Source organism: Daphnia carinata, chromosome 6, assembly GCF_022539665.2.
Source record: "Daphnia carinata strain CSIRO-1 chromosome 6, CSIRO_AGI_Dcar_HiC_V3, whole genome shotgun sequence".
Taxonomy (NCBI): domain Eukaryota; kingdom Metazoa; phylum Arthropoda; class Branchiopoda; order Diplostraca; family Daphniidae; genus Daphnia; species Daphnia carinata.
This window is the reverse complement of record NC_081336.1, coordinates 3,256,704-3,270,917: the sequence shown is the minus strand read 5'-3', so window position 1 is coordinate 3,270,917 and position 14,214 is coordinate 3,256,704. Positions and strand designations below refer to the sequence as shown.

Genomic DNA, 14,214 nt, shown 5'->3' with positions numbered 1-14,214 from the left:
CATTCGATAACTCATCGGTTACTTTCGCCAATACAGTAATGACAATGTATCGAGCCAGTCTGTTACTTAAGACATAAGACGCCAAATTATTGCGTGCACGTCCAGCGTCCTAGCAGTCTGGTTGCGGTAAAACAGGCTTCATTTCACTTTGAGGCCGATTAGAAAGGAAGTATTACTAAATTCCTTCATATTTTTCCGCGAATCCCGACGTCTGTCCGTTTTCTTACCGTCACATTCATCGGTCAATCACACCTGTGGCCCGCATGTCGCTTACATTACCATACACCTGTGTATAATTGCTGCAACAGTCAGCAGCGAAAGCGGGCATCAGTTAATAACCTCAATCTGGAATCGGCCTTGGAGGAGGAAGAACAATATCGTATCAACAGAGTTAAAGCCCGAAACTAACCAAAGTGTAAGCCACCTAGTTTCAAAGACTACTTTCCCTTTCTTTATTATTATTTCATTTTTTTTTTCTTTGTTTCCCTTTCTTACGCATGTGTGTATGGTTAGTCTCGTTTGCTGTAACCCATGTAGCAAAGAGCGCATTTACAAGATTCTTTTCTGTGCAACCATGGAGTCCCCGAGATTCGTGGCTGCTTGCCCACTTTCACTTCAGCCTTGAAAACGAGAAATAAGACTTTCGTCACTTACTTACCTGGAGTCCTAAAAATCCCCAACTGAATGGATCGATTCAATTTTGGGAAACAGGATATTGATGACGTAACTTATTGTTTTGCGAGAAGGAGTGTTCTCGTGAAAAAAAAAAACAACAAACCCCCAGGTGATCTATTTATTTCCCTTTAATATTCGTTAATTGGTCGATTACATGTACAATCCTTAAGGAGTAATTTTACGTTACAGTCCGTATAAAAAAAACTGCATCGGAAAATTTTTTTTAGACGATCTGACCTCGCCCTCATTTGCGTCCCTACGGTGGTGAACAAGACGCACGGGCTTAGTGAAGTGGTTAAGAAGACAAAAGGGGAGGAGAACTCAAAAAGGGGGAGGATATTTCAGGTGGTTGTCTTAAACGGTTTTTCTGTATTTCTCTAGGGCACAGTCTTCTACGAAAGAAAAATACATATATATATATAAAGATATTTGCCTAATAAAGGGTGTTTCAGTTCTCGAAAAAAATTCATTCTTCGTCCAGCGGTCCAGCAGACACATCGTCCTAGTCGTTGGCTGGAAGGTGTGTTGGAGCCATACATTAAAAAAAAAGAAGATATTATTCTAGAAGAAGAACAAATATTGTGTTCAAAATGAAAGGGACATCGACTTTCTTCCAATCAGTTGCCAGTTTCGTGATTGTCTATTGTTTTTTAACTCTTGATACGCGGACGGTATTATCACCGTTCGTCAACAATCCGTTCACGCAGATTAAGGAATTGTTCCAACACATCCTCCAACCTCGACTGGACCGCTGTGTTATTCAAGAACCCGAGAGCTTCATGACAACGGTAACATTCTTGATCTTTGTGAATTGGCAATATTCAAAACTTTCCACATTCTTTTTGCTGCATACAGCCTGAAATCATTGTCAGTCGAGGCTACCCATTGGAAATCCACCATGTTGTCACCGATGATGGATACATCCTTGAGCTGCATCGCATACCGTTCGGAAGACGTGACACGCGTTTCGAAAACGGCACACTTCAGCGAAAGCCAGTCTTTCTTCTGCACGGCATGATGGCCACGGACCATTTTTGGCTATTTAGTTCATCGAACAATTCACTTGGTAACATCTATTTCTAGTCAACCTAATACATTTCTTACGCAATCCCATTTCCAATCCAATGTCGATTTCCATTCACTAGCTTACATCTTAGCGGATCATGGCTTCGGTAATTTAATGCAAATAAATAATCTTGCAGTCCAGATAATTAATGTTTAAAAATTAAATTCAGATGTGTGGTTGGGCAATACTAGAGGAAACATGTACTCGAGGAAGCACATCAGTTTGGATCCAAACACTGACAAGGAATTCTGGGACTATTCGTACGTTGTTATTCATTTCTATGTGGTTCGATTTCTACATTCGATTTGGATTAGATGGGACGAAATGGGCCAATACGACGTCCCGGCCAGCATCGATTACGTGTTGAACGTCACAAGACAAGAGAAACTGGCCGCTTATTTCGGTTACTCCCTCGGTTGCAGCGTATTCTTCATGAGCGCTTCCCAGTATCCGCGAATCAACGATCAAGTCGAAGTGATGATCGGCCTTGGACCAACCGTTAGCGTTGCTCATTTGAATAATTTTTTCCGCTTCTTGGCACCGTTCGTGAAACCTTATCAAGTACGTAGATCATTCAATTTTCATGTAGCGTATAGCTATTTCTTCTGCTGACCGATACGAAACCTTGGAAGGTACTTTTGTAATGTTCGTAAAGAGAAATTGAATGTTGTAACGCTTGTCCGCAGTTTTTGCAGCAATGGCTGGGAATTGGTGAAGTGCACAGGAACGATGGTTTTCTACACCAAATGACTCGTCTCATAGGTGAGACTTCTCATTTCGGTGCAGTTATCGGCAGGCATGTTCTGTTCCAAATATTTGGCTACTCCGAAATATACAACGAGGTTTGATTTGTCCCTACTTTTCTTCAGCTGATCAAATAAAATGATGCTAAATTTCTGCAGACTGACGTGTTCCGTTTAGCCGGACATTATCCGGCCGGTGGCTCAGCCAACTCGATGGCCCATCTTCTTCAAAACTACAACTCAGGTAAGTTCTGAAATTTTATTTCATTTTTTTAATGATTGTCTTACAGTGTGTACACAGGGGAATCATTCTTGCACTTCGATCACGGTCCGGACGGAAACATGGAACGATACGGCACGGTTCATCCACCAGAGTACAATCTCACTCGTGTGACTGCTCCTGTCTATTTGGTTCACGCCGAGAATGATCCATTTGCTACAGTAGAGGTATTTTATAATAAAATACCTGAACAATTGAATTCATTCGTTGATTTTGCTTATTTTCAAATTCAATAGGATGTGTCTTGGTTGATGGCCAGGCTAGGCAATTTAAAAGGAACTATACGGGTGGACAGTCCAGCCTTCAGTCACGGTGATTTCATCTGGTCCCCTCGACTGGCTGAGTTGGTTCATCTACCTGTGATTGACTTGTTGCCGTCACCTTTCGTCTATCAACAAGATTATATCTAGTTGTTGAAAGGGATTGCATTACCTCATTGCGAATCATCGATGGTTGTCCTGACGGATCGACAATTGATGCAGTCGCATTTATTCCCTTTCTCTTGTTTTTTTTTTTAAATACGCGCTCAAGATAATTTTATGAATTTCTAAACGTCCGATACTCGTGGATCGTACTAGCAAATGTAGCAAAGCCAATATAAATGAAATTATGTAATAAATAAACGATCTAACTCGATTTGCGTGTTACACTGTTAAATTAACGAATGGGCGTGCGGAGTTGGTATATGCAATTGACATCTATTTAAAAGTTATGACAGCGTAAGTCAGGCCTTGCACGAGATTTTGTTTAAAAAAACCACATTTATGTGTATCACGTATAGATGCCCATTGGTACCTGCATTTATACAGTTGGGACTATTGAAATTATGTTGATTAATGCGATGATCAATCACCCGTCTTTCTACACTCCTGTTTCTATGATAACCACGCGGGGCTTTCAATGTTACGTCATCAAAGAAATAATCAAGCCCTTAAAACCAGTTTGAATCGGTTTGATCCTGCTGGTTCGCTATTGAAGGTTTTACTCATCGTCGGTGGAAGGAATTGAACCTGACCTCGGAGAGTCCATCTTCTTAGCTCGTTAAGATTGTTCTCTATTGCGCAATCATAACGGGTTTCAGTTTAAACAAAAAATTAGCGAAAGCTTGTAAGCGAGAAGCGGTCAGATATATTTTACAAGCTTTCGTAGCGTTAAATTGGCAATAATGTATAGTCAAACGTTCTCTATTTCGTGAGGGTTGCTATATCAGAGGTGCGTGCTGTGCCGGGTACATCCCGACTCCGTCTATGTTAACAGCTTGCAACCGTACCAGCTAACCTTGGCTATGCTTGGCTTCAAATGTGAAAACCCACGTCCAAAAAAAAAAAAAGAGAGACAGGAAAAACCTAAACTTTCGCCATGTTTGGTTCGAAATGGCTGCATAAAATTAGTTTACCAAGGTGACTTGAATGACGAGTGAACTTCTTGAAGCCCTTTTAGTATTATGTGGCCATAAAGCGCATCGAACTTTCGATGTATTTCAACTGCATTTCATATAATTAATGAAAGCGAAAAAAAAAAAAAGAGTTAAGAGACATATGTCGAAATGGCTTTTTGCTACAAGTACTACGTACTTTATGTGTGTCAGCGTCCACTGCGTCTGAGACACGTGACCTCAGAAACTGCCCGAAGAATTTCTGAACGCGTGTAATGGCGAGGATAGGCTCTCGCAATTGCACCGTCATGGGCACTTTCTACTTGAAAAAGAAACACGTGAATGATCATCATTTATAATGGCCACTGCTAGTCATAATTTTCAAGTCTTACGTCGCTCTCGCGAAATATGTGCAACGCACTTCCCAATCATTCCGCCAATAAGATCTGTTGCTGTGAGCATCCTATTGTTTTTCGCCACCATGGCCTGAAGAACAACACAGACTACATTTATAATGCAAAACAAGTGGAAAGTAAGTGAAACGGATAACACTATAAAACCAAAATGAAATTCCTCACGGGGCAATGTCCAGCATTCGTGCAAATCTGCGGTAATGACAGCCACCGTCAGTCGTCTATATGATTTATAATGATTTATGGAGGACGCAACTTTCATCGATCCAATTATACGAAAAAAAACGTGCGACCTTCAAATTAAAACAGTTTCGATGGGTGCTTTCATTCAATAGACATTGTTTCTAAACCATAGCATAGTGAGAGCGTCTCTTCATTGTTAATGGCTAACAGCTGTTATTGCACAATAGCTTATGGTATTTGAGCCATTGTCAGGTGCTTCGTAACACGTTACGTATAATGTATCTAATTCATTTCCAGAATGTAGCCTGTATCTCGTTTGAAAACAAAATTTCCACGTCCTTTTTGTTGATATTCACGCCGACCGAGCGTCGTGATATAATACCGGAGGTCAACGACGTACCTGACCACAGGTGGGATATAACGAGGCTCTGTGGCTGATTGAATCTGAATATCCACGGAGGAATTGCGTAATGAGTTGGGAAAAGTTACGTGGAAAAGAGAAAATTAAGCGAAAGCTAATTTCCCATTGGCAAAAATTTGCCAAACACATTTGAAAAGTCTATATAGATTGCAACGTCAACGCCTTCGATATCTGTAACATCGATTTATTTGAATATAGCTGTTCGTTACGTTTTCTATTCCACCCTGATTTTTAAATAAAAACCAATGTTGTTGCACGAATACAGCCAACGATAATAAAGCAAATCACGCCCTGCGTATAAAGAATGCATCCGCCATAAGATGAGAGACTAATCAACCATTACCCCCAAAAGACGATTGAAAACGATAACACGAAGCTGAAATCTTTCAACTGGAATACTTTCGTGTGCGGACCACAATCAAACTCAAAATCAACAATGCAAAAATCCACGCGATGCTGATCAGAATTCCGGCGTACACGTCAACTTCTTCGATGCCCCACCCTCGTGAGAAAATGGATCTCAACGATTCAATAGCGTACGTCACCGGCATGGAGTAAGCGACATACCTGAGATAGTACGGCATGCCTTCGATGGGCCAACAAATGCCACCCATAACCAACAGCGGAATGAAACTGGCCTGCGAAAGATTCAGGGCTGTTGCTTCATCATCGCATGCCGTTGTTATCAGTAGACCTGCAAAATGAAAGGGAAATGAAGACAAACGTTGAACAGACGAATGACCAAGACTTGTTACCAAAACACATGCCAACAAATCCCTGGAGACAAGTAATGAACACTGCTAACGCTACATTGCCTTGGCATGGGATGTTGAAGATCACCAACATGCACAAGAAAACGAAGCCCGTTTGACCCATGATTATAGTGAACATGTTGAATAAATGACCGACTAGGATTTCGGTCATCGTTACACCTGCCAATAAGAGATATACGTGATGGACGCAATCATCAAATCGATATCAGGTTAAATGTATATACCAGCCACTAAACTGCGATCGAGAAGGCCCTGTTTCCTTTCGGCAACGAAGACTCCAGCGGTTAACGAAACAGCCATGAAGTAAACGATCCTTAAAAAAAAAAATGGATAATTACGTTCCGTTATTTAAATAATGGCTGGTCATAGTTTTGGAATATTTACGTACGAGATAATAAGACCGGGAGCCATGAATTCCGTGAATGGAGTATCTTTTTTACCGTAAACAGGATCTAGGAACTGTTGCGTGTTACATATCAATTTGGATAGCAGAGTTATGCGATTATATATTGGGAAAGAAAATAAATGTACATACCACGATAGGAATGTAACCCGCCTCTGGCTCGTACTGGCAAGACTTCATAAAATTTTGCAAGAAATCCCGAAAGGCTTCCATCAGCCATTTTTCGATAAATACGTCAATCTGTTGATCTTCAATCGTAACACAAAACGTTTGATTGACGTTTTAAAAAGCTTTATTTTTATATCGTAAATTTACTTGAAGAATCCATGTTGACGCTGATGCGACTGCGCATTATATTTTCCATAGTCGCGGAATCGCCTTCCATTTGCCGGAGTTCGAATTCTTCCGTGAAATTACGTCCGAAATGGACCACACCCCAAACGTGTCCATTTTTCCCTGCTTCCATAGCACTCGAAACATTGTCAAAAGGAACCTGAATTCCACCGCCCCCATAATCAGTGAATCAGTTCTCATATCGCCAGGGAATGAATTCTCATACCTGAATGATATTCTTATTTACGTATCGAAGATAGCGGCAGCTCAGCATCGAATACGAACAGTCAGTCGTATAATTGCAGATCTGGCCTTGTCTGGAATTCAATTCGTCATTAACAATAGCCATCTTGAGATCCTTCGGTTCGTGTCCCAGCGTCACATTGAAAATGGTGGCTTGGAAGGCAGGCAACAAGTAGATGAATAAAAATATCCTTTGAATCAATAACATCATTGATTAAACACTTGTCAGAGAAATATTGCAAATCCATATACCCAATATTCCTAAATGATATCAAATAATTCTTGCGAATAAGGGCGTCAAGGCGATGCAAAGAAGGCAATGGCACGGTTTGATTTCGGCACTTTCTTTGCCTCGCCCTATTTGCATATCCGCTAGATTTGCACGAATAGCTTGTTGCTTTGCGGTCCTGGATAGAACAATAGCGAAAGAATTATTGAGCCAAATAAAATGAAAACCGATGCGCATCTCTTACATCCCAATGATCGGTGTGGATGACGGGAAGTTGTTGGTTATTATTGCACCGCTGTTGGTCAATGTTTCCTTGAGAGACATCGATTCGATTGTTACGATCGAAGGACGTGTTGTCGTGACCTTCCACAGACTGTTGGGGCAGGCCGATTTCGTCGGAAGGCGTGACAATCGACAGCGACTCGTTAAATTGATCGGCTGGATGATTGCTATTACCTTCGATGCAGAGTTTTAAGAACACATCTTCCAAAGACGAAAGTCTGTAATGATTCAACAATTTTTCTGGCGATTCTTCAGCAAGCAAACGACCAGAACGCATCATCCCAATCTAATACCCAAATGTTTCTTTTATTTAATTATATCATTTTAATTGTCACAAATAATATATACCGTATTGGCTTGTCGGGCTTCTTCGATGTAGTGGGTTGTTACAATGACCGTCTTTCCATGATCGACACTCTGCCGGAGGAGATGATCCCAAATACTATACGATTATAAAAGCACATTGATCAGACTACTCCCGCATGAAAGAGAACAGGGGAGTTATTACCTGCGTCTGAGTAAGGGATCGACGCCAACAGTTGGTTCGTCTAAGATGAGCAATTCAGGCTCGTGGAACAAAGCCACTGCGAATGAGACTCGTCGCTTCTGACCACCACTGAGCGTCTTGACGTAACGATCGCTCGGTGGGAGATCCAGCAGCTTGGAAAGAAATTCTAACTGTTCTTTGACAAACGCCTTTCGCAGGTTGTAAATGCGTCCGAAATATTGCAGCGTCTCTTTGATGGTGAAGTCTCCGTACAATGCCAGTTCCTGGGGCATGTAACCGACCCGCGGGCCAGGGATCCCGCTCTCCGGAGTGCCTGGTTTATTACCAAAGACGAGCACTTCCCCACTGTTTAAACTACGACGTCCAACCAGGCAGCTCAACAGGGTCGTCTTACCGCATCCGCTGGATCCCAACAATCCATATCTATCCAATTCAAATCGTTTTCATTTTTAGATCTACATAATTGGGGGATGGATGAAATGATTAGACTTACATGGTTCCTCTTTGAACGTTCATGTCGAATCCAGCGAGTACGGCACTACGTTTCTTCCCTGTTCCATAGCTTTTAATGGCGTTGCGAACTAACACTGCTGTGCCATTGTCACCATCGAGATGGTGCGATGAAGCAAGCATTTCTGGTTTTGCTTTAGAAGATGATTGTCTAATTTGATTTAACGTTTAAAAAAAAACAACAGGAAAGTCGTTGCGGAACTGCAGCCAGGAAGGGACTCGATCGGTAGGTGGACTGTTTGCGACTATAATACGTCGCTGTATCGTTGTACAAAAATGTTTGAACACGAGACGGAAAGGGGGAAACATGTATAACCTTGCCACTAGCAGTAAAAGCTACAATAATAAAAACACTATTTTTTTTTTTCGCGCAATGCTAGTTTTCCCAAGGTTAGTTCGCCAGCTGCGGATGAGGACTTCTTTTTGTTAGGATTTATTTCCGCACTACCTCATCGCCCTTGTAGATGCCACTCTTTTTTTTTCATGTATGCAAGGCTAATCGAATGTTTACACAGGTAGATAATTAAGTATTTTTTTTTTGAATCCACGTATTCTGAACAACCTTCTCCGGCCCATTTGGTACATCACTCACGGCAAAGACAAATGTGGGCGACACGTACGAGCCTGGGGCTTCAACACACCGAATGGCATAGGCATGTCATCACAGTCATTTCCGGTGCTGGGGGTATTTCCCCAGTATCAAAATTCCATCTCACGTTGCAGTTTAACATTTTAACCTTCAGCTCACGATGTTCAGTTTTCATACGTTCATCGCCGTCTAGTCAGGGATTGGGGCGAGGGCAGCGAAAGATAGACGCAGGTCTGTGAGGCTGTTGTTTCAAATCAAATCAGCTTGCCACACGCATTTCATGGATATATTTACCGCAATCCGCATCCGCTTCGTTAACCTCCATTCCACGTCCGGGATTCCGTCTAGCCTATATCCCTTGCGTCATCGACAACTCGTGTGCGTGAGTCACATTGAACAACAGCTTTCCGTATTCTTTGACATGCGTTTAGCTGCGGATATTGGAATCGGGATACGCCCAAGTTCTTTTTAGCCAGTCATAAACTCATCTATGAAAACGGCTGGAAATATTCATCCCTCGGGGCTCGGCATCAATGGAGGCATAAAGAAGGACAACTTCACGACCGCCAAATCTCTTCCTCGTAATAATATCATAAATTTTTTAAAAAGTGAAATGCATTTTACTAATAGAAACATTAGCAAGCGTTAGATGTTGGTGAATTTAAACTACTTCAGTTATTACCACGAAATGGGTCAACGGTAGACTTCCGACCAACACCCAAAATTTCGTTTTCCCTGACAAGTGTGCTTGCATGATTTACACGCACACCAGGATACGGCTGATCGATTTGTGAGGAATCGATTTCTCTGTGCTAATTCGGTTACCGAGGAGATCAATTTTTTTTCTAGTTTACACAACACAAAACAGGGACGTGCAATGAGCCACACCCGACCACGATTGTATTCACATTTTCACATCGGCATAATGAGTTTCAAAAATACTATCACACACGACAGACGAGAGGAGTGGCGCCTGTACGAGTGATAACAATGCTAGCATAATGATTTGCATCTTTAGAACATTTCCGTTTGACGAAAAAAAGCCCAAGGTTAAAAATGTATTTGATGATAGCAAATGATTCGACACTTCCAATGTGTAAAAAGAAAGTCTTTGACGAGGACGGGTGATATTTACAACGTGAAAAGCAGCAAAAGAAAAAGAAATTGTTTTCAAATAACGAACCTTCGGGCGCTTTTCAGCAACAATACGTAAGAAGTTAGAGGCCATATGGCTTTTTAATATACCCGGATAAAGCCAGTCATCCTTAATATAATGGACGCGTCGGTTAGACCGGAATCTCCTTCGCATGATGTCCGCCGTTGCCATGCCAATGGACACGACGAAAAGTGCGTGGCTTATGCTGGCCAATTTTGCAGTTTACCTGTTTCGTGCCGTGCTTCCATGAAAGGTCTTTAGCCTGTCCCTTCAGCTTTTTAATGTCATCACGGTAAATCTCCAAACCATAAGGCGATTCAATTTACAGCAGCAAAAATGGAACGGAAGAATTTCGCGTTTAAAATTAGCTCGTGTTTTTTTACCGCTTCCTTGTTATCTTTTACTTACACGTTCTCCTTCGTGAGTTTCTATACTAACGTGCGCTAAAAGGCACGAACAGCTTCCGCCGTGAGTTGGACGAAGAAAGGGCGTCGTGACACGGAAGGGCTGATGCGCATAAAGCCACCAGGTTCGACGGGTAATACCCTTAACACGCCTGTCTATTATGCAATGCTAGTTCCTTTAGATTATTGCATTGGATCAAAATAAAATGATTTAAAAACGAAAGATTTGACGCAGAGATTTCAAATTAAATAGACAAAAAAAAAGAAAATGTATATTGACGGGAAACGATAAGGCAATGACCAACATAAGGTGCCGCTAAAATCTGAATACGGCCTCGTATACATAGAAGATTTAGTCTGATTCCCGCAGACAATTCAAAATGTAAAGAGATAAACGCAAATTTGTTTAAAAAAAAAAATACTTAGGGAAGGGGGAATAGTAAAAGCGACTCCAGTTCTCAGAAAGTAGGTTACTATGCCTACTGCAAACAAAAAAAAAAGAACAACAAAAGACAAAGAAACATCTTCAATTGTTTTTGCTGCCTGTAGCGGTGTAAACGGAAACTGCCCTAACGTTCTTGCGGAACGATTTCGCTAAACAAATCATCGTTAACTGTCATGTCGTCCAGCGTGTACTCGCTGTCTTCCAAAGCGAACGGATGAGTGCCATCGCCCGTTCGATGGACGCGATTTCGAATGATCTTTTCCGGAACGGTTTTCAAATCGTAAGCCCATCCGATCCAAGCAAAGAAATCGATGACGGCCTTCGTCACGTTCATGCTGTAATGACCTAATTCGGCCGATTTGTAGTCCCACGGGAAAACGTGATGGTAATTGTGCCAACCTTCGCCGGATGTCAGGAACGCAACCATCTTGTTCTCGGCCGGATTGATTCCCCTGCAATATCAAATTTCTTTTTTTATCAAAACGCGGGGGAAAAAACGAAGGATAATGTATACTGACTTGTCGTAGGGATGACTGCCCCACAGGTGAGCGGCGCTGTTCACGAGCCACGTCACATTGAGCGTGAAAACGTAACGAAAAATGGCGGCGACGAAGAAAGCCGTTTTGAACGACTCGCCCCAAAAATACCAGGGCACGAACGCTGGCATGGCGAACGCCAGTAGTAACACCAACGGGATGTAATACCTTCAGGTCAGAATTCAAGCCATGTTTCAATTAGTTTTAAACATTAAAAAAAAAATATATGAATGACTCACTTTCGCTGGAAAGCCACGATGGGATCTTGTAGGACGTCGCTCATATCGATCGTCTTACCTCGACGTATCACCTCGGGATGTTTCTTACACAACAGCCATCCAACGTGAGCGAAGAAGAAACCGCGTCGGGCGTTGTGCGGATCGGCGTCCGTTTCACTAAATTTATGGTGTACCCTATGATCTCTGCTCCACTCGTAAATGTCATTCTTTTTTTTTTTTTAATATAAGGAAGAAAATTAAATAGCCATTAAGCCATCCGCGTTACATTAAAATAGCCTTCGATTGAATGGCTTTTCTCACCTGGACGGATATAGTTTGGCCTATGGCGGCGTACAGACGTAATGGCCATTTCGCCTTGTAACAACGATGAGCCCATAATCGATGCGCTCCGCCCGTTATTCCGAAGCCACCGTAAATAAACAAGGAAAACGCTGTAATAGACGTGCAAAAGAAGAATAACATAATCATGTCTAATAAATGGATGTCACCTAATTTACCGCATGTTATTCTACTACACACTCACCCCAAACTAAAGTTGGTAATTTAGCGGCCGTGAAACAGAGATAGAAGCCGTAGATGGCAGCGGCGTGCAGATAAATGAATACTAATACATTTCGCCAAACGATTTGCAATGGCGGTTGCCGATTGCCGTTCGGATCCTCCTGGGTGTTGACAAGGGGGGCGTTTCTGGGTCTAGCAACAACTTTACGACGCGCGCTGGATTGCCGTTGTTTGAAGTCATCGTCCTCTTCGGCTAACACACCCAGAATGGACAAACTAACTAAATCCGCGCTGGGATCCGGAGTGTGCCACATGACGGGGAAAATCCTGCATTATTATCGACAGAGTTGTAAAATAAAATCACGTCTTTTTTTTATCAAATGACGATTGCGTACCCACAAGGAGGAAAAATAGAGGGGGGCGGGGGAATGTCAATTGAAATGAGAGAGAGAAAAAAAAAACGGAGAATTGTCAAGTGGCCTTATTTCCATTACCAAGACGGTAAGGAAACGCTATCGACGGTGGAGATTGCCTTACAAGATTGCGCGACCGTGCAACGTGAATAATGTATTTAGTTAGAAGTCGTAAAACAAAAAAAAAAGCAGGGGGGATCGTCAATTTGCAGGGGCAATGACCAAATCAAAGTGCTTGAATCAAAGCAGATGATTTTATATGCCCTTTTTTCTTTTCTTTTTTTTAGATTGGAAAAGGACATTTTTATTGCCGGCCGTTGATTGCTTGAAAAAATATGCACACATACGTGAAGGTAATTTAACAGGACCGTGTTTGTTCTATAATATTTAAAAATAAACGATTGCGTTTTATAAAATATTCCGCCAAAATCTAGCGAACTATAAGTTGAAAACGACTTTAACTTAAAAGCAAAAAAGATGTTACTATGACGCTAGCGTGTTATGTAATCTCTTCCACCTTTTTCTTTCACCCCGCTTTATCCCGCACATTCGTCCTACGAAAAATATGGCCAAACATCTGGCGAACACTCGTGAAAAATTCAAAAATCCTTACCTGAATGGCTGATCACAGAGGCAGACTAAGAGTAGCCAAACAGCTTTTGGCCCTTTATTGTATTTTCGTAGCCGTTCCGCCAACAGCTATGGATTTCGACACACAGAGAACACCGCTCGATAACCAGGACACGATCGCAAAAGCTTCTAGACCACTAGTGATGAGCTAGCTCGACAGACTCCCCGTTTTTATATATTTCTCCCACCTCTGACGGGAAAGGGGGGAGTTGGCATCCGGGTTCCTGAATCCAGTACATGGAGGTAGGTCTTTCAAATAGAAAAAAAAAAGTCCAAGCGGTGATGTTGGTAATCGGGTATAGAGGCACACAGAGAACTGTCCCGCTTTGTAGAGGTTAACGCCGTGCCTGGTGGCTATACAATATGTGATCGCACGCTGTCCGCCAGTTTTGTTTGTTTTTTTTATTAGTTTTTTTTTCTTCTCGTTTTGCTGTGCGCGTTCCGCTTTTGCGGACACACAGTTCTCTTCCAATTAACTATAGAACTATTTTTTTTTTATCGTCTTCCCTTTCGTCATTTTTACTTGGTTTCGTTTCGCCACTGCTATACGTATATCTGGTGTGAATGCACCTTAAGTAGGCCTAGTTATGGCTTTTTTTTTAAAGAAAACGGACAACATGCTGGCCAAGTCTTTTGGTCCAGTATTGGGCGGACTTCAAAAAAAAAAAAAAGAGAAAGCGTTAGGGAGATGAATGATAGTACCCGCTAAGCTCAATCCCCATATGGGTTTTTCACTTGCTTTGGAGCGCAAATCAATCAACCTTAAATTGGAGTTTAAAAATGAAGCAATGAAATAATAAAAATAGCATCCCAAGAAAAAGGTCTTCGTTTGTCCTGCTGACCTCTATTTAATTTCTTGAAAAT

General features: G+C 41.9%; 3 protein-coding genes across 3 annotated transcripts; 1 reads left to right on the top strand and 2 right to left on the bottom strand.

Annotated features, from left to right (window-relative positions):
- Positions 1-1,177: 1,177 nt before the first annotated feature.
- LOC130689575 (lipase lipl-4-like) lies at positions 1,178-3,400 on the top strand. The gene is made up of 9 exons (XM_057512523.2): positions 1,178-1,463; positions 1,531-1,741; positions 1,821-1,847; positions 1,911-2,001; positions 2,056-2,302; positions 2,428-2,583; positions 2,644-2,728; positions 2,786-2,931; positions 3,001-3,400. Exons 1-9 carry the CDS (start codon positions 1,266-1,268, stop codon positions 3,172-3,174), a joined length of 1,335 nt encoding a protein of 444 aa, XP_057368506.1. The 5' UTR covers positions 1,178-1,265; the 3' UTR covers positions 3,175-3,400.
- A 2,106-nt stretch (positions 3,401-5,506) lies between these two features.
- LOC130689552 (ABC transporter G family member 20-like) lies at positions 5,507-8,577 on the bottom strand. Its single transcript, XM_059495723.1, is given in 11 exon segments — positions 5,507-5,850; positions 5,912-6,088; positions 6,154-6,242; positions 6,318-6,388; positions 6,465-6,580; positions 6,648-6,825; positions 6,892-7,099; positions 7,161-7,705; positions 7,768-7,861; positions 7,928-8,350; positions 8,421-8,577. Coding segments are annotated over 11 exon segments (2,349 nt in total). The 5' UTR covers positions 8,561-8,577; the 3' UTR covers positions 5,507-5,542.
- Positions 8,578-10,836: 2,259 nt separating this feature from the next.
- Positions 10,837-13,352, bottom strand: LOC130689584 (acyl-CoA Delta-9 desaturase-like). The gene is made up of 6 exons (XM_057512533.2): positions 13,334-13,352; positions 12,330-12,634; positions 12,107-12,237; positions 11,807-12,012; positions 11,550-11,735; positions 10,837-11,483 (listed from the first exon to the last, which is right to left on the bottom strand). The coding sequence occupies exons 2-6, from the start codon at positions 12,619-12,621 to the stop codon at positions 11,156-11,158; spliced, it is 1,143 nt and encodes a 380-aa protein (XP_057368516.1). The 5' UTR covers positions 12,622-12,634; positions 13,334-13,352; the 3' UTR covers positions 10,837-11,155.
- Between the last annotated feature and the right edge of the window lie 862 nt (positions 13,353-14,214).